The sequence below is a fragment of the Siphateles boraxobius genome, unplaced genomic scaffold (assembly GCF_051911475.1).
Source record: "Siphateles boraxobius isolate OS27281-9 unplaced genomic scaffold, OSU_SipBor_1 5, whole genome shotgun sequence".
In the NCBI taxonomy this organism is placed as follows: domain Eukaryota; kingdom Metazoa; phylum Chordata; class Actinopteri; order Cypriniformes; family Leuciscidae; genus Siphateles; species Siphateles boraxobius.
This window is the reverse complement of record NW_027509141.1, coordinates 32635240-32662671: the sequence shown is the minus strand read 5'-3', so window position 1 is coordinate 32662671 and position 27432 is coordinate 32635240. Positions and strand designations below refer to the sequence as shown.

General features: G+C 37.2%; 1 protein-coding gene across 8 annotated transcripts; it reads left to right on the top strand.

The window, feature by feature from the left end:
* Positions 1-302: 302 nt before the first annotated feature.
* slc41a1 (solute carrier family 41 member 1) lies at positions 303-26787 on the top strand. 8 transcript variants are annotated; one of them, XM_077204002.1, is made up of 12 exons: positions 303-535; positions 2443-2608; positions 2685-3157; positions 8046-8153; positions 16749-16820; positions 17720-17864; positions 19482-19628; positions 22056-22203; positions 22375-22454; positions 22555-22689; positions 22835-22983; positions 24028-26787. In XM_077204002.1, the coding sequence occupies exons 3-12, from the start codon at positions 2693-2695 to the stop codon at positions 24211-24213; spliced, it is 1635 nt and encodes a 544-aa protein (XP_077060117.1). In that variant the 5' UTR covers positions 303-535; positions 2443-2608; positions 2685-2692; the 3' UTR covers positions 24214-26787. The 8 variants fall into 8 exon arrangements, with proteins under 8 accessions (XP_077060117.1, XP_077060118.1, XP_077060123.1 ...); XM_077204008.1 differs by having other exon boundaries at positions 358-535; positions 2084-2608; XM_077204009.1 differs by having other exon boundaries at positions 362-535; positions 2410-2608.
* The last annotated feature ends 645 nt before the right edge of the window (positions 26788-27432 follow it).

The window sequence follows — 27432 nt, the reverse complement described above, 5'->3', positions numbered from 1 at the left end:
GTGTTAAATTAAAATCAACTGCGCTTCCTGATGCTTGTAAATGAACACATATTAACACACGCGCGATCCCTTCTTGGCCTACTACAGCGAAGGCTTGTCTCATGAATGTTAATTAAGTACCGTGACGCTCCGCTTTCTGATTGGCTGAACTCTACTCTAGTCAGTTCGCGAAGGAACGAATCCTACTAGGACGAAGGCTTGGGTTCATGAATAATAAGTAGTTGCGTGACTGGACGCTCCGGAACAGTTACCAAGCAACGCCTGTGAGATCTATTTAGATATTCATGAACTAAGCCTTTTCCATAGTAGGATTCGAAATTTTCGTCAGCGTCGCCCTCCTAGCGACTTCCTCCTGTCATATAGATGCGCAGGAACGAGCGCGTGTCAAATGGAACAATGTAACGGATCGGAGTTGACAGCCTCAGTCGAGAGGTTACTGATTAATCACGGTCCGGCTCCATAACCATAGATAAGGGCAGAGATCCGCCTGAGTGACAGGAGAATGACAGCAGGTCCGCAGTGTCTTCAATCCAAGGTAGGACCAGAGGTATTTCATTTAGGCTACCTGCGTTTTTAATACCACATTGTTACCTGATATGACACATAATATCTGTTTAATTGTAGTTTGTTATTTATTATGCTCAATAGGCGTTAAATGTGAACACTGCAAAAGCTCTATTCTAATAATGTGTTTAAAAGCCATAAATCACACGTGATTAACTCATGGTCTAATATACATTGGTTGTGTAAAATATTTAAAACTATCCAATTGTATATTTTTAATTTTATTTTAAAATTAGAAAATTAAAGATTTTTTTCTTACCCTAGCAGAAGTTCCACAAAGAACTTTATTCCGTAGTTTATCTTCAGAAAGTCATCTGTAAACCTCAGATCACCCATCGTATGATGTAAAGTATTTTTTAGAGAACTTAAAGAACTTAATTTTCAAACAAAACCGCATAGTAGCGCAAGAACCTTATACACCCAAAATTGGGGGTTTATTGGGGTTCTTGCTAAACTTTTAAGTGCACGACAGAACCTCAGAAGAACCTATAAGTGCCAGATGCTTACACACAAGTCTGCACTGTTTTGTCCTGCAAAACAGCAACTGTTTTTGCCACTTTGTTCCAAACTGTTGTAAAGTGTAGAATAAGTCTTAAATGAACGGAATAAACTTTCTTTACTGAATGATATACGTGTGAAGTAGCACCGAGCCGTGTTAATTTACGTCGTCCCATGCTGCGCTGGATTTGATCGGACTACTAAGTAGGGATTTTGTTTCAGTGCGGAGGTAATGAGCAAATTGTTGTTGGCTCGTATACTCCCTCTTTCTGCCGTCCCGAAAAAAACGTTTCTGGGTGCTTGTTTCTCTCAAGAATCGCCCAGAATGTTTCGTCATGACTCATGTTTAAAAGTATATCACGTCATAGTCAGTTTATGAACTTTTTACGTCCGGCGGAAAGTGAGTCCCGTCATACTTGCCAAGCCGGTTTTTCAATGTTTTCTAATCACTGTTGCTTTTGATATCTAACTATCTATCTATCTATCTATCTATCTATCTGTCTATCTGTCTGTCTGTCTGTCTATCTATCTATCTATCTATCTATCTATCTATCTATCTATCTATCTATCTATCTATCTATCTATCTATCTATCTATCTGTCTATCTGTCTGTCTGTCTGTCTGTCTGTCTGTCTGTCTGTCTATTATCCGTCTATCTATCTGTCTGTCTGTTTGTCTGTCTATCTATCTGTCTGTCTGTTTGTCTGTCTGCCTCTATACTGTGAATATTTCATTATGTTATAATGTGCAAAATATTCCATTATTTGTATTTGTGTAATTTCTTTAGGGGATTTAAATTTTTTAGCTTGGTTTTATTAAGTCATTCAATTCAAAGTATAAAAAATGTCTTAGCTCACATTTAATTTAAAATTAAGGCAGCATTTAAACTTAAGTTTATAATTTAGTAGGTTGATATAGCTGCAGTATATCTATCTGAAATTCTGATCCAAACTGAAGAAAGTAGAATTTTTTTAGCTCAAATCATTAAAAAAGTTATAATAGGTGCCATTCCCTTTGGCAGGTGACAAGTCGACCTTATCAGACTCAGGCATTTCAGTGAGTTGTAACAGTACCCTGGCTCCAGAGACCTTTAAATACATTTCAAAAAACATTTTACCACGTGGTGTAAAGTGAGACGCCTCCAGTCCTCCAACTGCCCAGCACTGGTTGGAAAGTTATATAGATGCCTTCAGGTGCCTTCAAGAGACACAAGCATCGGACGTTCATTAGGACCCTCAGAAACCATTTTTCTCGTTCATTTTTGTGAAATTATGCACTTACGGGACACCATCTTTGTCCCTTTTTTGAAGAATAACTCACTTGGATTCTTTCTTTTTTTGCACACAGGCTAACATGCAGCTTTCTGTTGTTGTCTTAAAGGAACATTTGCTTTGAATGGGGAATATAATTTGCATGCTACCCAAGTTCAGGCAGGATCTTACACAAACCTGGAGACGGGGAACTTACCTGCCTCTCTTCCTCGACCTGTAGACTCATTCATCAGCACCAGCCATCTTTAATGGGATAAACTATCTCCAGAGATCAGGTGAACGGCTGATCTAAACTTAAGTAAGACCTTCAAGCTTCTTAATTTCTTCTTAATTGACACTTTTCATCCTAAGGCCTCCGCATGGTACTCTGGTCGAAAGATCAAGACAAACTGTCCGACATGTCCACCGGGACGGAAAGGATAGAGATGAAGAAGGAGGGGGCGCCGCCGGCATACCACCACTCCAATGGGTCTGTCCATCCGGTAATACTACCCGACAACCCCGAGGAGGTGCCGCAGACTCCCGGGGAGTACGAACTCACAGAGGTGACCTCCTTACCGGACCGCGGGGATCAGGAGAATGAACGGCCGGACATGGTGGTCCTCGACTGTCGGGCCAACGCGAAGGGCCAGAGGGAAGAGGACGCACTCCTGGAGAACGCCAGCCAAAGCAATGAGAGTGATGACACTAGTACGGACCAAAGCCCGGTGCCACCGGCTCCACTGAAGGAAACGTCCTTCTCCATTGGACTCCAGGTTTTGTTCCCTTTCCTGCTGGCAGGGTTTGGGACAGTTGCAGCTGGCATGGTTCTGGACATTGTTCAAGTGAGTAAAACCAAATTTCCTTGTGTTTAGTGTAAATGTTGGAGATAAAACAAAACATTTCAGATAATTAAAAAAGATTCTGGAGGAAAATATGTGGGAAAAAATTCCAGTATTGGAATATTATGAGAATATTTTGTTCTGGAATATATTTATTTTTTATTATTCAGTATTGTTTATCTTGTTTATTGAAATGAAGCACTACATCAAAGCCTGACATGTACAGTACAAATGTCAGAAGTAAAACTAATTGGGACACGTTCTGAGGTTTTGCATGCTTGTGATGCCATTGACAGAATGCCCATCAGTCAGAGGTTTTCAAGTGAGCACGTGTTACGCTCTTCAGATGCTGGTTGCTTGCATCAGGTTCTTTCCAAATAAGCAGTGAGCATGTGCTGCTCCATTCTGAGGACTTCTCTTGTCCTCAACAGCACGTGGAAGGGTGTAATGGTGTCGATTTTTATTTAGAGGATGTGTAAGGTCTATAAATAATTGAAATCTACATAGGGTCTATTTTCCAACAGTGATACATTGCCACGGGATAGATAGATAGATAGATTTCCAGTAGACTTAATGCAATCATGTATGTGCATGTTTTTACGGTTGGTCTGTTTAAAAATAAGCACATCTCGGCTGACAGGTTGAATATTTTTTTAAGGTCAGTCTAATAAACATAAAGTCAATAAGTTAAGTGTCTTCATATCACTTTCACATTTAGCTCAAACCTTTTTTACTCTTGGCTGCTCTAATTCCACAGTGCTGTACTGTATCTGTACTACCTACTGAAAATGCACTACTCTACAGATAGACGTCTGACTTCCTGTTGTACCCTGGGTACTAGATGCAAGAATGGATAACCATGTGTTTTTTTGTTTTTTCAAAAACAGTGTGCATACAGAGTCTCTGAAGAGGTGTCTTGTTCCATGTAATACTTACCTCACTTCCTCAGTTTCCTCAGTAAACGATAGAAATCACATATTTGAAATCCAAAGAGTTATTGTTTATTACTTGTTGTTTTCTGAGGAAAGGGTGTAGACCTGTGGATTGGCGTAAATACATTGTATAACCAATTGTGTGGAAGAGAGTTAACTAGTTGTTCACGTACACGTGCATTTATGAGGTTTTAGCTCACTACAGCTCCACACCCTTTGTAGTGTTAAACAGCATGGAAACTTGTTTTTCAGCCGACTTGGTGATTTCGCCTTTTAGCCTGCTGATGTGGAATGTATTGTGCTAGAAAACCTCTTGTCAGACCTGTTTGTGCTGAAGTTTGAATGTGTGAAAAACTATTTTTACCACAAGAACGACAGACTAAACATTAAGGCCTGATAGGAAGCCAGTTAGGGTTCACCACATTCATCGTCATCGCATTTTGACAGATTTCAATGCAGACAGACAAGCATAATGTCCTGTCCTAACCCTCCGTGTGCTGAGATCTTATTGTAAGTTTCTGTGTTGTTCAATTTAATGTTTGTTCACATGACTGACTTCTATTTTTCACGAGTGCAGTTGACTGATTTCACGTGCAAACAGCATGTTTTGTGTCAGACGTCCTGTGGAGTAACTGGGGTCAGGAACAGGCACAGACATTCCCCCTTTTTTTCTCCTAGTATCTCAAAGATCAAACTAGTGACTTGTGTTTGCAAACACACATAAATCATCTAATTTCCTTGAACAATTAACATGTAAGATTTGATGTGATTATTTAGTGGCGTTGCCAAGGCTAGTGTCAATATTACTTTGGATTTAGTGTAGGAGTGCCTAATCCTGTTCTTGGAGATCTACCGTCCTGCAGAGTTCAGTTCCAACCGGACAACCCTGGTTTACAGTGGTTTCAATCCCTTTAATATTTATCTTTATTTATCTATGATATGTAGTTCGTCCCATATTGTTGGCAGTGTTATTAAATGCTAGGTATTTAGGTATTTATTAATATTTAAACTAGCTTTTATTTTAATATTTTCATTTTAGTTTAGACTGTTTCTTACATTTCCGGAAGTCAGTCGCTAGTTCCACCGTCTCAATGACATCACGCACGTCGTTAAAGATGGCAAGCGATAATTGGTAGGGAAGAAACGTGTAGTCTGAGGTGTTTCTTGTCCACGACAAGAATTTAAGGGTCAAAATCACATAATCTGACACAGTGACTATAGTAACAGACAAAAATATTATGTAGTCTGAACCTGGCATTAAAATTTTTCCCTGATGGACAAAAAACCTTGGAAAAATGTCCCATAGACTTAAATGGAAAGACTTTAGCCATATCTAGATCTGTTCATTGTTTGTTTGTTTTCAGTAAGTAAGCAACCCACAATACCTTGTTGCAACCATTAAGATCTCAATAGAAGCTGCATAGACAAACTAACAAGCAAAATTGTTAATGTGCGATGGTTACGCACTAATCACATTTTCCAGACGATTTCCAGATTATTAAAGGGATAGTTTAGTCTTCTTTTGTGTTCCACAGAAGATAGACAGTCGATAGACACCTTTTAAAAATAGAGATTTTTATTGGCATCTGTGGTTACATAAAGATCCATTAACATCCATGGAACCTTTCCATTACACCAAAGGTTATTTATAGTGGAAAAGGGTTCTTTGGATTTTTAAAAATGGTTCTTTTAAGAACTGTCCACTGTAAGGTTCATTGGGAACCAAATTTGTTGTGAAAAACCCTATAAGCTGCTGTACTATTGACAAGTTTATCTTGCAAATCTTAGCATGCACATAGATCACTGCAGGTTCACCGGTGTTAAACACACCCCAGGTTGGTAGTGTGTCTTCAGAATTCCTCTGTGACCTTATACTCTGAGCCTTGGAGACCAAGGTCCTGGAACCGAGGAGCGTTGCCAGCCAACATTACACAATCCTGCAATCCAAGCCCCCCTCCGGTTGCATGCCTGCACTGCTGTGCGTCAAGTTCGCAGAACCCTGGGAGGCACATGGAGGCATTAGCCAGGACTGCTCTGTTCCCTGAAGACAACATCGTTCTGGGGGAGGGAGATAGACAGAGTAGAGGAGGTTCAGTCAAAGGGAACCGAAGACAAAGTGGCTGGGCGCCAGCTCCCAATTGATGTTCGTCCTTTTTTAAAAGTGGCCCCTGCACTGCCAAAGACTCAAGGAAAAAGAAACGGCAATTAAAACCCGCCTACTGGAAGCTGCACCGCTCAAACTCCTTAACTACTGCTTTTTGCTGCTATTTGTAGGAGATTTTGTGCTGTTGTGTGTCATGTTTACCGTTCACTTTTTCTCTAACGGTACGTTAGCAGTGCCCGCCAGGGCCGCCACACTTTCTCACTCTCTGAAGATGCTGCTAGAATTGATTTAGCTAGTCCGTGTCAGGCCTGTAATTGCTGTGCACCAGTGGGAATGGGTCTAAAGATAAGCACTCCTTCTATGTATTGATCTATACTGCCTGCTGCTGCATTGCATCGAATGCACCGCAGCCTAATGGGAAAAAACAGCCTGCCAGTTACCAGAGTCATCAACTTGGTCAGACATCTCAAGTCGGGTGCTTGGAAGAGCTTCAAATAGACTGAGGCATCAATAAACCTGAAATTGGCCTGAGTTTAACATTGGCAGATGATAAGTTCAGTGTTATCAGAGCTTTTCCCCTTGGAAACTTTGTTATAAATGGAACAGTGTGTTTGTTTTTTAGTGTTTAATCTCACATGCAAGGATTCCACAGAAGATGATTTCATGGTTGCTCTTTCGTAGCTCAGGAGATATATTTGAGTTTTCTGTATAAACTTTGTCTCAATTTTTCCCTAAAATTCCATTTTTACCCGCATTTGGCGGGTGCTAATTTCAAACCCTGTATGTATATATATATATATATATATATATATATATAACTTTAATGTTAGATGTGAATAAACTATTAATTAATTTGACAGCACTAATAGTTATATGATATTATTGCCTAATATGAACTAATTCACATGTTATAGCTCTGCATAAGTGTATGCCAGCAATTGACTTGTTTGTGTCCATTTTTATTTTTTTATGGAATTTTAGGAAAAAATTTAGACAAAGTTTATACAGAAAACTCAAATGCGGGTAAAAATCAATTGTGGCGGGTAACGCTGTCAAATCACTAGCCAATTTGGCGTGTTACTTATTATGTTTACTCACTTTGCTGGGGAAGTTCGTGTAAGCCAAATCTGTGCAGATTTAGTGCAATTACTCAACTCTTGAGTCATATATTAAATACAGCCTTATTGCGGAGAATCTGCCCGTATCTGGCTTACTTGAACACACACGTCACTATGCAGCAAATAACGGTACGCTTGTTAATTTGCATTGAAGCAATATACATATTTGGAAAAAATTATATATAATATATATATGTATATATATAGTATAAGAAAAAAGGGGGGAAATTACGTCACAGCTTAGATAGATAGAGATATATATTTACACAAACACATAGACACACACACACACACACACATATATATATATATATATATATATATATAATCCTGTATATTACAAACGTTTATGCTAAATGCGATTAATCACTATTCATCAATTTGACAGCACTAATAGCTATTTTTTTCTGGCAGGATCACGATCCACAATCTTATTACACATCTTTTTTATGTTTGATTATTGATTATGATGATTATTTTGCAATTTCTGATTTCCCTATTTAAAAATGACAGCCCCACAAGTTAAAACATAAAGGTAAATAGACCAACAGGATATTTATATTGAGATCTTTTGGTATATTGGCTGATAGGAGAACATTGTGAGATATTGTTGAGAAGATCACAAACATGGGATCACAGGATCTTTAGTTCCAACATGGCTTACAGAAGATCTCTAGTTGTTGTTAGGCTTTAATGTTTAGTGATGCTTATAGCTAAAAGTCTCTCTTTCTCAATAGCATTGGACGGTATTCACAGAGGTGACTGAAGTCTTTATCCTGGTGCCTGCTCTCCTGGGCCTGAAAGGGAACCTGGAGATGACCCTTGCGTCCAGACTGTCTACCGCGGTAAGTCTTTCAATATTGAACACATTAGATTTCCAATGGGCATGATTGAACCATTTTTTGTTTAAAAATAGAATAACAGATAAATGTTGATAAAACAGAATACAATTAAGACTGTTACAGTGTGTAACATTAAGAATGAACTCCAGCATATTTATTGACTCATATCACTGAGAAGTCAAAATATGGACTTTCATGACGCAATTTCACCTACGTGGTTAACTATTGTCTGGATGGTGACTAATGTTTACTTCAGCCTTTGTGCAGCTTTCATAGGTGTGTTTGAGTTCCATGTTACCTCAGATGGAATCATTCCTCAGGAATCAGGAGGAATCATTCCTGAAACTACACTTATATTTTCATTTGAAGGAAAAAATTGGCGTAACAGGGGTTAGATAGAGAGCCGTTGACTGAAATATAGTTTGAGGGCAATTGCATTTAGGAAGGATTGGTGAGTGGAGGTGTGCTATTGGTTTTCTAAGTGATCAGATGATAAAAATGTCTTAGACTTTTAATATGCCTTACAAAAAACTCATTTTTCAAACATTTGCTGTGGGGTTGCCAGGGTTTTTTGGATGCTTCTATGTTGTTGCTTACTTAGGAACTTCCAAAAACACCCCAGAAACTGCAGAACAATGGCCTGGCAATGAGTTTTGTATAGACAAACAGCCGATCAGCCCTATACGCACTCTACGCAAGTTGCGTAAGGCCCCATAAATTCCCTCCCACTCGTGTCAAAGGACGTCAATCAAAGTTTACAACATCGATGAGAAAATGCGTAACCTTCTGGTCATGAAAAGAGAGAAAAAAAAAACAGAATGAGAGAGTTGCTGGAACAGCAATCAGGCAGACTTGTGTTCTCTCCTCTCCAAGTTTGATGTCAGCAGAGAACAGTAAAGCTAAGTTGATGTGCATGTCTCTCTAGTTTGTGTAACCCGATCTGGGCAGTGCATCTTTTGGTCTGTCTGTGTCTTGCTTGCTAATGCCGACCACTTCCAGGGCTGTGTTCTGTGACTTTGTGCATCTATTTTTTACGTTTGATAAATGACGAAGGGCAACGGAAAATAAGCAGCTTGGAAAATATAACGGTGTCGCGCGTTAACATGCGTTCATATGCGCGTGCACGAAATGAGGTTAAAACCCCTTAACAGAATTTTGCTTAGAGCCCCAGGGAGGTCAGGATCGGCTCTGCAAACAACACTTACATTTTACACTTACACTACCTTTCAAAAGTTTGGGGTAAGATAAGTAGGATGCATTAAATTGATCAAAAGTAAAAGTAAAGACATGTATAATGTTACTAAATATTCCTATTTAAAATAAATGCTGTTCTTTTGAACTTTCCAAGAATCCTGAAACAATGTATCATGGTTTTCTCAATAATATATAGCAGGAGAACTGTTTTCAACATTGATAATAATAAACAAATGTTTCTTGAGCAGCAAATCAGCATATTAGAATGATTTCTGAAGGATCATGTGACACTGAAGACTGGAGTAATGATGCAGAAAATGCAGCTTTGTCGTCATGATAATATTTATAATAAGAATATTTTCAAATGTACTAAAATAGAAAATTTCACAATATTACTGTTCAAATAAATGCAGCTTCGGTGAGCACAAAGTCTTTTCCCAAAAACATTACAAAATCGTGCCAACCCCAAACTTTTGAATGAGTGTAAATTTTCTTCAGAAATCGAGTTTGTTTACTTGCGTTTGAATGTACATATGTCTGTAAAAAGCAACTAGGAGGTCAGTTATCCACTATTAAACGTGTTCAGAAAGCTTCATTGTCCTTCATTGAAGTATGTTAAATCTAGGGTAATAACTTGGGCTGTCTGCCCGTTCTCTCAGAGCTTAATGGGACATCATGTAGGACACTATGGTCAATTTAACATCATTTTAAATCCTGTTAAGCACATGACAGTACACTTCCCCTTGTTACTCCTACACTCGATGTGTCTCGGCTGGACTCGGATATGCCAGGTTTGTGGTTCATAGCCAGACATTCTTTTGTGCTGTGGTTCTGTGAGATCCTGCCACAAGATAACATGTTTAATCACAGCCCACGTTTGCTGGTTACTTCTTGGAGCAGTGTTTGCACGCTGTGGATCACATTGTTTTTAATTTAATTACTTATGAGAGCATGCAAGCAAGATAATAAGCCATCCCAAAATCACATTTTTCATAATTTACTCACTTTCAAGTCATTTTTTTATATTAAGAAAAAAAGGAATGACATGGGAGTAAGTAAATGATGTGAAATTGTTAATTTCTGGGTAAACTAATCCTGATTAAATACCTGTACTTATTAAACACTTTAAATTAGGTGCAAACCCACACTCAGAAAAAGTGATTCACGAGCAACCCCGCAGTCTTGAGGTCACCTGTGTGCTGTAAATCTACAGTAAGTGCTTCACTTCTGTATGCTGTTTCTCAGAGCCCACTGCTAATTATCAGCAGATTAACAGCACTGTTGCTTTTTAATGCTCTTACGGTACTTCAGAAAAGATTGAATTCCTTTCACAGCATGAATTAGAACCACATGACCACATTTTTCATTTCTTGCCTTTGAAAAAGACTCTTCTTGTTGAAAGTTGACCCATTTGAAGAGCCCATGTAATGGTTTATCAATTTTTTTGTCCTGTGTCAATGTATTTCCTATTCCAGCTGGAATTTGGGATGGGACATATCAATGGGCGTCTCTTTTTTTAAATAGCTATGATTTAATACTTGCTATTGCTATTTTGCATTCTTACATTATTATGCTACCGAGCATTTTATTGAACAACGCTCAAGAGACAATATAATGTCATGTCAATATTTTCGGCCCATTTTCTTACAAACGCTGTACTTTTTAAATGTGTATATCTGCTAAATTATTTTAAGTTTAAGTATATATTATAAAGGAATTTAATACTTTCATTCAGCAAGCATGCATTAAATTGATCCAAAGTGAAAGTAAAGACGTGTAATGTAACATGCATCATGGTTTTCATGAAAATATTTAGCAGCACAACTATTTTTAACATTGATTATTATAAGTGGTTTAATGGTGTTTCTTGTGCAGCAGATTCACATATTAGAATGATTTCTGAAGGATCATGTGACACTGAAGACTGGAGAAATGATGCTGAAAATTCAGCTTTGATCACAGGAATAAATTACATTTTAACATGTATTCAAATAGAAAAACTGATTTTTAATTTCAGAGAAATTCCAATTTTAAATAATGGCTCATCCATGTTCACTTGTCGCCTGTCAATGGCGTAATATCCGCGTTATCCCTGGTTTCCGCTCGTACTGCCATAGCAACCATGGCGACAGAATTGGACAACTGCGTTACGTGGCATTCTAACGCTGTTGTTGTTTCGTTCAAACATTATGGACCATGGCAAGCAGACTTTGGGACAAAAGGAGAACTAAAACGAGAATCAATATCAGCGTGGGGTTTTCGAGATGGCGAGACTAACTTTGACTTGACAGAGACGCCACTCTTGCATGTACTTTATTAGACAGGTGAGCAAATGTACATAAAACTAATCAATGTTATATAGGTCAACATGATGAAATGTTAGAATATGATCAGTATGTTATTCTAATTTAGATCTAACTTACTGCTAGTCTCATACAGACAAACTGCAGAGTTGCCAACTTTTGAGTTTTGCTTGGAGTGAGATTTGTTGATGGGGGGGGGGGGTTGTAGGCTACTGTATCACGTGCCGTTTGAACTGACGCGCTACAGCGATCTGTCAAACTTAAAAGCGCCAAAACGTTGGAAATATTGACAGAATCTGACAGCTGAGAATTTGTTCCATCTTAAAAGTAACCTTCTCTGTCTAGTCTGTCGGTGTCAGTGTCCTCTTTGTCCGCGATTTTTCGCTGCGTGACAAAATGCAGTGGTCCAAACAGTAGTAAAGAGCCTGAACTTGCTTAATATTTTGGAAATTAGTGCACATGAGTGAAAAAAAAATACAGCACAGAAGAATGTCTAACTTAGCGTGAGATTTCTTTGTTGAGCGTGAGACCGTGAGATTGAGGCTGAATGCGTGAGTGTCACGCCAGATGTGTGAGAGTTGGCAACCCTGCAAACTAACACATAGAATAACATAACTTTCAAAACCTCAATATATTCACTCATCCATAAATATTATTAGCTCCATCAGCATGACGAAGTTCCATAATTCCGCTTATACGTCATAAACCTACGCCTTTGTTATTGTAAGAGGTTAGCGATTCCTGAAAAATTACATATTGTAGCTTTAAAGTTTAACCTGGTTTGATATTTAATGAAAGCTATCGAAAAATTGTAATGCTCATTTTTTAATTTAATTTCAATATTTCCTTTACCAGAAAGAGACTGTTGCTTTATGTGAAATTGAATGTAAACAGGTGATTTTTTGTGTGTAAAAAAACGTGATTTTGTTTCTGATTCTAGCTATTTTTAAATGTCAGGTAGTTAATTATACAATGATGGTGTTGTCTGTGTTTGTGTCATTCCACAATGCCTGGAAGGTGACTAACCGCATGCTATACAGTGTTCCAGTTATATTAAGTCAGAGGGTGTTAGCTCTTTATCCTATTAAATATTAGATCCCGTAAACCCTGTGCTCGCTTGACAACCTGTTTGTCAAAATGTTAACTTTCCACAGTACAAAGCACCTAATCTGGTTGAATGATTTGAATGATTTGCCTAGAGCTTGTCGTCGTCTCTTGGACCCTCACTTATAAGTTAGTGGCAGGTTGTTGAAGGAAGAATAGTTTACTGAAAAATTAAAATGTTGTCATTTACTTATACCACGAATCATTCCAGTCTTGTATTATTTATTTTTTTTCTGTAAAGCACAAAAGGATATTGGGCAGATTATTTGTTTTAATTTTGCAGTTGCAAACAGAAGAAAAAGCACCATCTAAGTATTATAAAAGTATGATTTGTGTGAATTATTTCAAGCCTCCTGAAGTTATACAATAGTTTTGTGTGAGGAAAGAGGTCTTTCCCTATGGCGAAGCCCGTTATTCATATTCAGATTATTATTATTTATGAATCTTTTATTATGGTTCACAAAACCAGTCTGAAAGATTCACTCATGAATCATACAGATCCGTTTCTTATTTTTTATGTAGCCGACCCAGATCTGTTTTTCCTCTTGTGTGTGTGTGTGTGTGTGTGTGTGTGTGTGTGTGTGTGTGTGTGTGTGTGTGTGTGTGTGTGTGTGTGTGTGTGTGTGTGTGTGTGTGTGTGTGTGTGTGTGTGTGTGTGTGTGTGTGTGTGTGTGTGTGTGTGTGTGTGTGTGAGGACGCACTGCGGAACAATCAGCATGAACACCGGAGTAGGGTCACCTCAGAGAGCAGCAGGTGGTTGGCATCGAATCAAGAGCTCCTTGCTTTTGCCTCATGGAGCCCCTGTACACACACACACACATGCATGCATTCACTTCACTTAAACTTAGGCTACAACCGCCACACTAACGGCCTCTCCTGCCTGCTTTTTCCTTCATCCTGTTGCACAGGACATTTGTAATATAGTAGTGTTGCTAATTTACTGTTATTGTAGTTTGAGCCAGAACAGAAATCAGACTGAAGGAAAACAGAAAGAATTTATGTTTTTCTGCCTGGTGAACACTGAACGAACAACAATGATTTATAGACACGCAGAATCAAGTAGTGATGCTTTTAGTGGCCATTTTATTACTATAGGTCACACAAACCCTGAACCCTAATAATTAAACTTTGGCATGTTAGTCACCCTGCCTCAAATTGTGTTGCTTATTTAGGAGAGATGTGCTGTTATTTTCTATTATTATTAAGGCATCACATTAGGAATTTCTGTCTGTTGGGCAATCAAACATCCTAAAAATAGTAGTTATATTGCACAAAAATAAAAATCATAGTGTGGTCAAAAGAAAGATCAGAGCCTCTGCTTTTAAACAACAACAACAAAAACATATTTTAGTCTAGCTTCATTTTTTTTATCAACAATTTAATGTAGGTAGGTTTAATTGAAAAAAGCTAGATTTTGAACAAAAAGCTGAGAAAATCACGTTTTTGTGAAAGACTACGTCCGGAGCCGATTCCGAACGATGATCAAACATATGAGTAGATCAGGTCCATCAACACCTCAAAGCTTTACAGCCCAATGCCTTTTCATGGGTTCGACATTTCGTTTGGTAACGTTAGGCAGTTTTATATGCTGTTTGATGATTGCGTTAGCTTACATGTGCATAAGCAATGCTTCTATCTCTTGTTTCTGCTACTTCTTCGCTTGTTTTTGAATCTAGAGATTCTGTACTATACCAGAATTAGACAGAATGTCTACTATATAACAATGAAAACATGGAAAGCCGGAAAATTCCATCAATGTCTAATAGAAAACAGGCAAAAAATACTGATTATAAAAAAGGTTGCAATGTTGCCTTAAATTGAAGGATTGACTCGAGTGGTGCACCGTTTTTGGCATGGAAGAAAACATCGAGAACAGCCTAAAGCATTCTCATACTAACGTGTGAAAAAACATTTAAAACACCTTAACAATGGCAAAAGAAATGTACAGGTCCTGGCAACCACCGACAACATCCTTGCATTGTTTCAGCGTCTTTTGTACTGGCAAGGAGCACTCGTGTTTTGGTGGGGGGTTTTTTTTTGGGGGGGGTTTTTTTTTACATGTTAAAAATCTGGTTTATTTTGTCATGCCGTGTGTAATTGAGTTTTTTAAAGCAGCGAAGTGGTGGAGTTCACAGGAAGCTCAGAAGTGCTACAGCTCTTTTGAAACATAATGAAAGGGTACAGTGAGGTGCACTGAATGTCTAAGAGAGACTGCTGGGCTGTCGGCCTCTGTGAATGCATTCTGGACGTACTTAGGCCATTCTACTTCCTGTCTCATTTAGGAAAGAGAACTGGTTCCTTCACATTTGTGTGTTGGGCTGCTGTACTAGATTTGCATTTTAGAAATTGCCTGCCAAGCTGTACATTTTCAGACATCATGCAGTGTTGATGTATTTCCAATTGAAATAGGCAGAACATATCAAAGGGGTTGTCTTTTTTCAATTGAAATACCATATTATATCATATCTGTATTAATTCTGTGCGCAGTATGCAAATTTCAGTATGCATGGAATAGCCAGATAAGCATACTACTTTTTGCTCAAATGTACTGTATCTACTATATTCCACAATGCAATGTGCTTGAATTCTCCTCCGATTCCCAGGTTAACAAATGAACCTGTTTTTTAAAGAGTTAAGAGTTAAGTGTGTATACTGTGTATATATATATATATATATATATATATATATATATATATATATATATATATATATATATATTTTATACACACAAATCATCATTTTGCATGTATCATCTTGTATATATATTCAAAATGATAAACTGATTTGTAATAAGGTCATGTGATTACTTAGTAGGGAGTAAGTAGTAAGCTAGTATTTATTGCAATAGCCCATAACTTGTATTCTGTACATGCTGGTTTTCAGATGGTTTTACTAGGATTTATGTCAAATGATATGAGTATTTTAGCCTGTAGATGCACTCAGAGCTAATAGACATGAACTACAAGCCACAAAACATTTTGTTTTCAGAGGTTTTTACTTTTTATGTTTCTTAAGACACAAAGATTCTCTTGAGGCAGGTATTGGCCCGGCTGAGTGGGTCCAGGTTGGGAAAGAGCCTCTTTAGGGCCGGGGCCACTTGACATTAGTGTCTGCACTGAAAGAGATGAGATAAGTAGGGAGAGGAGGATGAGATGCATCTGTCCGGCTCATAAAACCCTCTTTTGTCTTGTAAACTGACCACTGTTTGTTCTTGTGGAAACTGGGCCCAAGGCGCCTGAGCACCAGCAAAATGTACATTTCCTGCCATGTATGTTTCATTGTTTCGTTTTCATGGAAATATCACAGTTTAATGAGGATGGTATCAGCACTATTCGTTTTTTTGGGGGTCCTTAAAGACAGTGTTTCATGTATTTAAGAGTGAAATAAAATATCCCGTGGGAAATTATCTAGGACCGGGCTTTGTTTTATCCGTTGGGATTTGATTGGATCATGAAATGTTTAACAATGATATTATTAGTTGTGCTTGCGAAAGCTTTTGTTCTGAACCCGTAACCCAAAGTATTCAGCTGTAGCACGCAACACTTCCTGCACTGCTTGCGTTGCAATTCCTCAAATCATGCAGCTTTTCTATGCAATGAGATATTCTATTTTTTTTTTTTTTTTTGCCTAGCGGATGAAAAAATGGGCAAAAAATCTCTTAGATTCACATTGAAGAAATATCCAGATTCTGAAAAAATTGAGGCCAGCTTCTTTACAAAAAGGAAATTAAAAATCTAGTTGGTTAATAGTTATTCAGTTGTTTCAGAGGCAGAGAAAGTTATAACATTTTGATTAAAAATTATGTAAATCAATTTTTTTTAGAAAGTTTAGCCCAGGTTTTTGGCATGTTGAATCTGATTGCAAAAATAAAACCGCATCTAAACTCTTAAGCGAGATTAGTGCTGCAGACTCGCTCAGAGGAAATTGAAGTGGTTAAACTATAATGGGAACATTTGTAAATGGACTTCCTGTGTTCTCTCTTCCCCCGTCTCACCAGGCTAATATTGGACAAATGGATACCGCCAAGGATATGTGGAAAATGATCATGGGAAACCTCGCACTAATTCAGGTTGGAGACCCTCTAAAAATATCAATCCTGTTTGTCTAACGTACATGCCAACTCTTCACTTCACAAAGGCTTTGTTCAGACAAACAGTGAAAATCTGATTATTTGGCATATCTGACTATGAAATTAGCAAATAAGTATATGAAATCCAATGTTTATCTACTAGATCCACATCCAAATGTGGTTTAAAATCTAAATTAATTTTTTTAATTTTTCTTTTACGTGTCTTAGTCGTAATAATTTTTTTCATATACAGCGTCAGTGTTATTTTAGTATTATTTAAATCCTATTATAGTATTTTTTGATATTTTCAATTTGCTTTTCTTTTTATATTTTCAGTTTTTATTTTACTTTTAGTTTAAGTTTTAGTATTTTTAGTACTTCACTTTATTTCAGTTTCCAAAGTTCCAATATTTCCATTTTTATTTTATTTCAGCTTTATTTAAATGACCAAAAATGATAATTAGTTAACAATAACAATACTGAACGTCATACGAAGTGCATAGTATTGACTGAAGCTGTCCAAAAACATATTTTCTTAATTTTTCCTTGCACTGTACATGTTGTGCATATTGAATGAATGAACAAGTCAGTGATTTCAGAAGAAACAGATCAGATTTGTCAGTCCTAATTTTTTTTTAGATTTTTGCACAGAATGAACAAAGCCAGAGTCACATATCATGTGGGGTTGACGTTTCCAGATTGCACGCTCGAATGAACAATTATGTAATGATTGGATGATCTTTTTCTTGGAAATTAGCCTAAAATCCAATAATGGCATGTGTACACTAATGATGAAAGAGATCAAAGTAAACTTGACATGAACGGGACAGAAGACTTTGAACTTCGGGAATGATGTTTAAAAGAGGTGTCTGAGTTCATGGTGTCCTTCCTGCTTTCAGGTTCAGGCTACTGTGGTCGGCTTCCTGGCTTCCATCGCTGCAGTCATTTTTGGCTGGATTCCAGAGGGTAATTTTAACATGGGTCATGCCGTCCTGCTCTGTGCCAGCAGTGTGGCCACCGCATTCATCGCTTCTTTGCTGCTAGGTGAGAGGTTGAGTCATCTACTGTACCTCTGTGTTGAGGAACCTGACACTGTGTAGTTTAATTTGTGTCTGGGGTAACATCCCAGGAAGCATCAAATGTTTTTACAACGTTGCAGTTCGATGGCTTCTAAGTGCAGCAAGTTAAATACATTTTAAGAGAAAATAAATAAAATGAGCAAGATATAATGTGCTGTGTATGTATTAAGATGACCAAGAAACATTTATTTTAGTTGCAAATGTGTCTGTTTCAATTATTTATGATAAAAACACAATGTTTAGAAATGTAGAAATACAGACCTGGTATATTTTCTTTAAGTAGCTTTAACACTTTTATATATATATATATATATATATATATATATATATATATATATTTACTACAACAAAAAAATGCGATCGTAATGCCACATTTGTGAGATATTTTGATTACTTTTTTTGCATAAACTTTTTTTGCATGTTCATAATAATAAAGGGGATATACAGTAAGTAATAAAGCAAAACTTATAATTAAGTCATGTTAATGGGATTGTTTACCCTAAAATGAAAATTAAGTCATTATTTACTCACCCTGGTGTTGTTCTAATGCCGTATGCCTATTTCTAAAAATATCCCTCTCACACTCGTCCATATAATGGCAATGAATAGCGGCCAGCATCAAGCTTTTAAAAAAAGATGCAAAAGCATCACAGAATGATCCCATGTGACGCATGTCATATTTTCCAAGTGTTCTAGTGTTCCATTTCGCCCAGAAAAAGTTTTGAGGAAACAAGATTAATAAACAAGCCTAGAAATCCCCAAAAAGTATTTATGTACTTTCTTAACTGTGTTAAATATCTCCAGACCGGTAACGTTTGTCTGATGACGGTCAGAATGAGAGTTGACAGATGTGAACTCGATAACTTCTTGTTGCGACGAACACAACAGATATAGAAAGTACCAGGATAGTATTTCATACCATGTTTTTCTTAGTCTTGGTTTCTCACAACTTGTGTGTTTTTCTGGGGTACACAGTGAACTGCAGTGCTTATGGAGTCTCACGAACACACAGTCGAGTACAGAAGATCAACGGCCAAGCTCAGGATTTTCATTTAATAATACATTCAATTTCGGTTTGTTTTTCATCAAATCCTATCTTACGTGGAACACTTGGACTTGGACACATGTCGAATGGGATCACTCTGTGATACTTTTGTGTCTTTTTTAAAAAGTTGGATGTTGGTCGCTTTTCCCTGCCATTATATGGATGGGCGTAAGTGGGAATTTTTTTTTAAATTCTCCTTTTGTGTTCCGAAAAAGAAAGAAGGGCATTAGAACAACACCAGGGTGGGTAAATGATGACTTATCGTATAGTTTAAAACATTATGACAATGTTTTCACAACTAAAACAAATATGTACTAGCTGAGGTGAATAACAGCTAATGCTTGTTTTTGAACCTGGAAAGACAATGCAGCTCTGAGGTCTCATTTCAACAGTAGAGTGGAAATATATCCTCCAAACAGGAGGTATCAAAAACTAAGAATGCATAGTCTCCATTGTTTGGAATCGACACAATCTCCTGTGTTAATTCCACCATTTCAACACTAACTTGACAAATCTTTCCTCTCCTCTTCTGGCCAGGTCTTATCATGATCGGGGTTATCATTGCATCCCGGAAGGTTGGCATCAACCCAGACAACGTGGCCACCCCCATTGCTGCCAGCCTTGGTGACCTGATCACCCTGGCCCTGTTGGCTGGCATCAGCACGGGCCTGTATAAGGAACTCGGTGAGCGAATGCCGCAGTTCTTTGGCTGAGCTCTTCGGGAACACTGCCGTAATCGGATATCTACAGTCAGTGCATTTTTTGATCCAAGTGCAGGCAGATATACTGTATGAGCAAGCACACTAAATTTGCAGATTCACATACATTATAGCGTATAACTTATTAACCCTCTGCCCTAGAAACATAATTCTCGTTCATCTGTTTTCTTGGACCAAGTCGAATTCAATGGAGGTATATGGATCTATCTAAAACTGAAAATAATCTAAAACATCAAAACTCATTATCTTCTTTAATTAGCCACATTATGCCACCTTATTTGGTTTGCAGAGGAACTTCCATAGTCAGGGAGGAAATGGTATCCCAACCCTTGCTTAGTGGTTTAAAAATAACACAATTTTCTTTACTTTTTAATAAGAATGTTCAATAAAACCAGCATCTTTAATGAAATAATCATTATTAAATTTAAAAGTACATGTACAGTATACTGTGTGTGAATCTGTATTGAAACCACAATAATATGGCTACCCTGACATTTTGCAGGTTAACAGCCATAAAACGACTTTAATTAACACTATCATTGTAGACAAACTTCCCATTACTATATAGAAAGCCTTATCACTCCTATCTGTCAGCCAGCATTACAGTGGTAGTTTTTCTTTGCTTCATAGAAAACCACAAGCTCTTTCTTTCACCAGAAAATGTGATTTCAGGTTTATTTGTCACTTACGCATCTATGCTGAGGAAGTGAAATGTGCTTTCTGCAAGCTTTCAGTCTGTGCACCAACCCATTCACAATAATAGAAGACACACATGCTTTTAATGAATGTTAAAATAGAGCACAGATATATTACAGTAATGTAAATCTAAAAATCCTGATGAAAAAGTGCAGTTGTGATATAGGAGTAAGCATAAGTTTGTGTATACGCTTATATACAGTTTGCACATAAGCATTATATTTATATTTACACTACCGTTTAAAAGTTTGAGGTCAAGATTTTTTTTAAATTAAATGAATACTCTTATTCATCAATGCATGAAATTGATTTAAATTGATCAAAAGTCACAGTAAAGACTTTTGAATTATTACAAAACTATTTTATTTCAAATAAATGCTGTTTTTTTAATCTTTCTATTCAAGAATGCTCAAAGTGTATCATGGTTTCCACAATAACATTAAATATTAACACTAATAATCATTACAAATGATTGCAAATCAGCTAGTCACATGATCCTTCAGAAATCACAGGAATGAATTACTGTACATTTGTAAAATCTACTCAAATAGAAAACCGTACAGTTTATCAAGACTTCTGATGAGGGTTATAATGTGATTTTTGTGTACTTTTAATTCTCATGAGTAATATGTATAAACAGTCATCATGCTGAGTCAGGTTAGAGCGTAGCGGAGCTAATTGGGGCATGTTTGAGCTTGTGCTTCACGAGTTTCTTAGGTGCACTGAGGGTGTCTTTAATCTCAGGGTGCTTGTTTCATATACACATTAGACTGCAGTCTCTCCCTTTAGACCCATAAAGCGACAACACTCTCTAAGTGGGAGGACATTTTCTCATTTCGATTAAAAAGATACAACACAAGAACACTATTGTAAGTTCAGCTTTTTCGTGGCAACACCTTGGTGTTTTGATGATGTGGGGTGAACAGTACTGAAGTGAGAATGTGCACATGGAAACATTATGGTAAAGAATGATTGCATTTTTATATCTTATCAAACCTCTCAAGACCAAACCGTCTGGATGTAAACATTTAAAACTGCCAAACTGAAAATAGTAGGTCAACCAAGCGTTCATCTTACTTAACTTCTTCATAATCTTGCTGCAAAATTATAACCAAAAGAATGTTGTGTTATTGTGATTTCATGACCATTATAAATATATTATATATATATATATATATATATATATATATATATATATATATAGTGCTGTCAAATAGATGTACACACACCCATATATGTATGCATATATATATATATATACAGTATATACACACACATATAATATATAAACAAAAACCTTTATGTTAGATGCGATTAATAGCGCTTGATCAATTTGAAACCACTATATATATTAGGGATGCACGATATCGGGTGATATATGTTAATTTTTTACGTTATCGTTATCGGCCCTTTAAATGGTGAAACTTTTATTTTTGTGATCAGGCTCTTAAAAATTATATACAACTTTGGATTTAGATTTATCGGCCAATGTATCAGTTATCGGCTTTCAAATATGAAGAATTATATATATATATATATATATATATATATATACATATATATATATATATATTTTTTTTTTTTTTTATATATATATAATATTTATACATATTTATACATCTGTCATTTATAAACATGGAATGTGAAAATGTATTCAATTTAGCTAACTTTAAATTATTTAAATTTCTCCTTACAGAATTCAATGATTATGCCAACCCGATGGTTTGTGCCTTCTTTGTCGCCCTGACGCCCATCTGGGTACTAATCGCCCGGCGGATACCTTCCACACGAGAAGTGCTCTACTCCGGGTGGGAGCCTGTCATTATCGCCATGGCTATCAGCAGGTAGGAAAACACTGATTAAGATAAAGATGCTCATTTCCTCATTCCTCTTTATGATGGATGGATTACTCACTTGCGTCTGACAGCGGTGTGTCAATCATTTATCCGACACCATAGATGCAGTACCTTTGTGTCGTTAAAATTAGATTTATTCTCTTTGTGCTTTTGAAACAGTGTTGGAGGCCTCATTCTGGATAAGACGGTATCTAACCCCAACTTTGCAGGAATGGCGGTTTTCACGCCCGTCATCAACGGTAAGACTCCTTATCAACTCCTTATCATCCTCCTTATCACTAGCCCTCACTAGTCACACCGGAGATCATTGCTTGTGTTGTGTGTTTTTCCCTGCTGCAGGTGTGGGCGGCAATCTGGTGGCGGTACAAGCCAGTCGAATTTCCACCTACCTGCACATGAACGCCCTGCCCTTAGCAGATCCAAACCCAACCCCCATAAAATGCCCTACTCCCTGGGGCTCGTTCCTTGGGTCAGGTGAGTGTAAAGAAATGGCACACTCATCAGACCTATTATTAGCAAAGACGTAATCAGTAAATATTGATAGAAGCGTATTTTCCTGTATTCTGTCTTAATTCGTTTGGTCATGCGAAGACTAGCTCAACTTTTACTCTCTCATCAGGTGTCAACTCCCGTTCTGCCAGAGTGCTTTTCTTCCTGGTCGCTCCTGGTCATCTGGTCTTCCTGTACACCATTAACTCAATGCAGGGTGGACACACCTCTCTCACCTACGTCTTCATTGCATTTTACCTGGCCGCTGCTCTGCTCCAGGTATACCTGAGCCAACTACTGTATTCCTCTTTACAAGGAAATTTGAGGTTTAAAAGGAATGTATGTTGTGTTTCTTTTTTTCCCCTCTTCCGTTTGGCATGAAACACGGTGTTCGTGGTCATCCAGGTTGAAATGTTGACTAAAAAAAAGGAGTTTTTTTAGGTTTTCCGCCACGCATTCTCTCTATATTTACGATTCTTTAGCCTTTAGCCGCTGCATACAACTCGCTGGATCCTTCACTGGAAACCAAATATAACACTCTCGCTAAACATTTACTCTTTGAATTCTTGCACCTGGGAACAATAAAAGTCGATACCATTATGACTAAAAGTTTGATAAGAGTATTTCCTACTAAAGCAAGGCGGTATTTGACTGGTCAATCCATAGCAGACTGATGGGAGTGGCCTTGGACAGCAACATGCCCAGTGCATTATGGGTGGTAAAGTTTTTGTAAAGTGCCTGACAACAGCCTTTTTTCTTTGTTTTCTCTAGTCAGGTAGCACTGATTTCAAAAACGTTTTCGCCTTTCCTCTGCATATACAGGCAAGTTTCATTTAAAGCCAGCGGTGAAGTGGATGCTTTAAGAAATTATGCTTTGCATGAATAACATTAACCTTATTTTAAGACTTTTACGATGTTTGTGCATTGTGACATTAAATTCTATTCTATTACTTTAATGCGAAACAAATACACTACTAATCAAAAGGATGGGGTCACTGTGTTAAGAAATTAATAATTTTATTCAGCAAGGACACATTAAAGTGATCAAAAGTGACAGTAAAGACATTTACAGTTTTACATAAAAATTCTATTTTGAATAAAAGTTGTTCTTTTGAAATTTCGATTCATCAAAGAATCCTGAATAAAATAAGCAGAAAATTTGAATGATTTCTGAAGAATCATGTGACACTGTGATTCAAAGCTGAATTTTCAGCATCAGTTAAGAGATGCATTAAAAAATGTAAAAAATGTTTTTTCAAATGTTCTGCATTTCCCTGGTGATTTTCATCATGCAACACTGACACATTCTGTCTTTCCGTCTAGGTTGTGATCCTGCTGTACCTTGCAGACTGGATGGTTAACTGGATGTGGAGTCGAGGGATGGATCCCGACAACTTCTCCATTCCCTACTTGACCGCCCTGGGAGACCTGCTGGGGACGGGCTTCCTGGCTCTGTGTTTCCACATCCTGTGGCTAATTGGAGATCGGGACACAGATGTGGGTGATTGATCCACGCTGCTTCCTTTGACTCTGTCCAAGCAACACAAATGTCTTTATTTATAATGCCACATAGAGAAATAATATCTATATTGTTATGGCTACTATGTCTACCATGATTATATTGATGGCATTATTGCTTTAGTATTGATTTGTAATTTCGTTGTTGTTTAGCCACTGGGAGAACAGCAGTCCTCATTATTTTTCAATGGGGATGTTCGGCCCAATTTTACGGCCAGTCGCGTTGGCTGCATGTAAAGATGACATCGACCTAAACTTGAAATATTTCACGAGAGGCAAATGAACATAGAATGCTTAATCACCAAGTGCTACAAAATGGTTTAGTTATATAAAATGATGTGTTTTGAGGGCAGCACTCACAACCTTTGCTAACTAAAGACAAAAATATATATTTTGGACCATCACAGAATGACCTGAACATCTATTCCGGACTAGAGATTGAAAGGGTTACCTGGTCTTAATAGAGGAGACTGAATCTCAAAGGGGACCTTATTTATGCTAAAACACATTTTAAGAATTTTTGCACATCTCGGCATTTCCATCCAGCTTTTTTAAAATCTTTATGCAGTATCCCAAAATTCACGTAAAAATAGGTGAGTGGAAACATAGACAAGCTTTACATAACATCTACAGAAATAAACTGGAGTTTCCATGATTTTTAGTTAAATGTGCTCACAGTGTCCAAAATTAATTGGAAATTATTCTTATGTAGCTGAAAGGAAATATGCATTTGCAAAGCATTTTATCTCCCATTTTCCTTTAAAAAAAATGAAATTACCCAGTAATGTGATTTTAAAAATGCAAAGCCTTAAACTGGAGGCGAGAAACACTCATCACAGTCAACTACAAAATACAAAATGTTTTAACACAAAGCTAAGGGTCAATTGGTGAATTATTAGTCTAAAGAAAAAAGCACCTGCTCATTGGCAAGAAACATGAAACGCTTTGCCTTAAAAGCCTTTTTACAATACTATCGAACAATTTCTGTATAATTATGCAAAAACACTTAAAAGGGCTATTTTGACATCTACACTGCTGTACCACTGCATGCCAGCTGAAGAAGTGCTTTTGTAACCGGTTCCCGAATGTGATTTTGAAGTAATGCTTTATTAAAATCCCTGGAAGAGGAGATTATTTCATTTCGAATGTTTTTTGTGAGGTTAATGCCACTCAGAAACACTTGAAAGGCGAATAGGATGGCTAGCAGCTAAACTGTACCTCGTTTCTCGGCCATAAAAAGTCTCTCAGTAGTTGCAGGTAGGCTAAATAATGTATACTTTAATAACTAGCCAGGCCTTATAAAGCAACTGACCTCCATTTATCGAAAATGTGTTTAACTGTATGTTAGCCTCCCATTGCTAAAGGGCTGTGTAGAAACATCGCTCCATTTAAATCTCACAGTTCGCGCACATCATCAGCTAAATGGATTGGGACGGGCACATAACAATTAAAAAATGCGTTGTTAATAATATTGAACATATCCATTTTTGTTTTAACTGTAACTTGTCAGTTTGTGTCAAACACTTTGGTTTCTGCCCTAAAATGTCTGTTTTTAACTTTGCAAGTGCGAATTATAGTGTTTAATGTTACAATAGATCACTGTGCACAAGATGTACTGTAATGTCAGACGTTGCCACAAGAGGTCGCGCTTGTGCAGGTAGAGCATGCAGCTGCAAAATGTGTCATATGCACATGTATATAGTACCACTATTATGCATTCAAACATCACAAACATTTCTGTGCAACTGATCCGGTGCTGCCATTGTACCATGACAGCTCTCTATAGTTGTGAATGTTTCTTCAGGGGACGGGAGGCTTTGTTTATTTATTTCTATAGATGTGACAAAGCTATTTGTAAATAATATATTTATTCTATAAATGTTTATTTTTCATTTTGTTGCATTTTTTCTTTGCATTGGACCAGTAGAGATGTTTACTGTACATTTATCAGTAATTTTTCTTTTTGGTAAACGTTAACAAATATATCAAAGTTTGGTGCCTAATATCCAGCAAAACCTCACACTCGATCTGGTTCGGTGATTGAGCATAATATGTCTTAACAAATCACAAGCAAGGCTCAACACGTAGGTTTTATAGGTCTTCTGATTTGTTTTTTGTATATGAGCTTTTTTTAATTCATGTTACATTTTCATAATGTATTCATTTGATTTGTGTACACAAATCATCCCATCCGTTGTGTTCTTCCAGGGCAGAGGTATTGGTGGTCACTCATCCAAAGCAAAGCCACTGAGATCCCCATGAGATTTAGAGTGAATTAATATTAGCTTGAGGGTTGTCTAATCCGTCACATATACTATTCCCTCTCTTATTGCCCTAATATAGCTTTCTACAAGAAAACATAACCTTCCCTGAGTTAAACTGAGCTTGAGAGTCAGATCCCAGCCCCTTTGAGCAAACTTCCCAGGTTATCCAATGAACAGCTAGTAGTGGTAACTGGTTTCTTCTCCATCAGTTCTGCCCCCGCTGCTTCAATCTGACACTGTCAAGTGGACTTAACAGAGGTACTTGTAAATTGCTGGAAATAAAAGATTATATTATTTCGTACGACTGCCCTGTGCTTTTCTGTGTTCACACCATTTGACTCGGGGCCCTGTCCCCTGCTCGCGGGGCCCTCACGGCGATCGCACCAGGACGGCCCTGATTGACACTGATGCTGCTGGGTATGATGGGTTAATGATGAAAAATCATACATTTTTTTAATCGTACTGTAGCAAGACTTGCTCCCTTATAGAGCATTTGTTGAAACTGAGCTGCAAAAACACCTCTATCTGAACTTATTAATAATACATGACCACACACAGTGAATAATGCCGGTTGGGTAATGATTTATGAGTAATGATATGAAGTAATGTAAAATATTATTATTACTAGTTTGGGGTCGGAAGGATTTTTTTTATGTTTTTGAAAGAAGTCTCTTATGCTCACCGATACTACATTTATTTGATCAAAAATAGTAATATTGTGAAATATTATTATAGTTTCAAATAACAGTTTTGTATTTGAATATGTTTTAAAATGTTATTTTATTCCTGTGATCAAAGCTGAATTTTCAGCATCATTACTCCAGTCTTCAGTGTCACATGATCCTTCAGAAATCATTCTTATGCTGATTTGCTGCTCAAGAAATATTTCTTAATATCAACAATGTTGAAAAGGGTTTTGATGCTTAATATTTTTGTGGAAACCTTG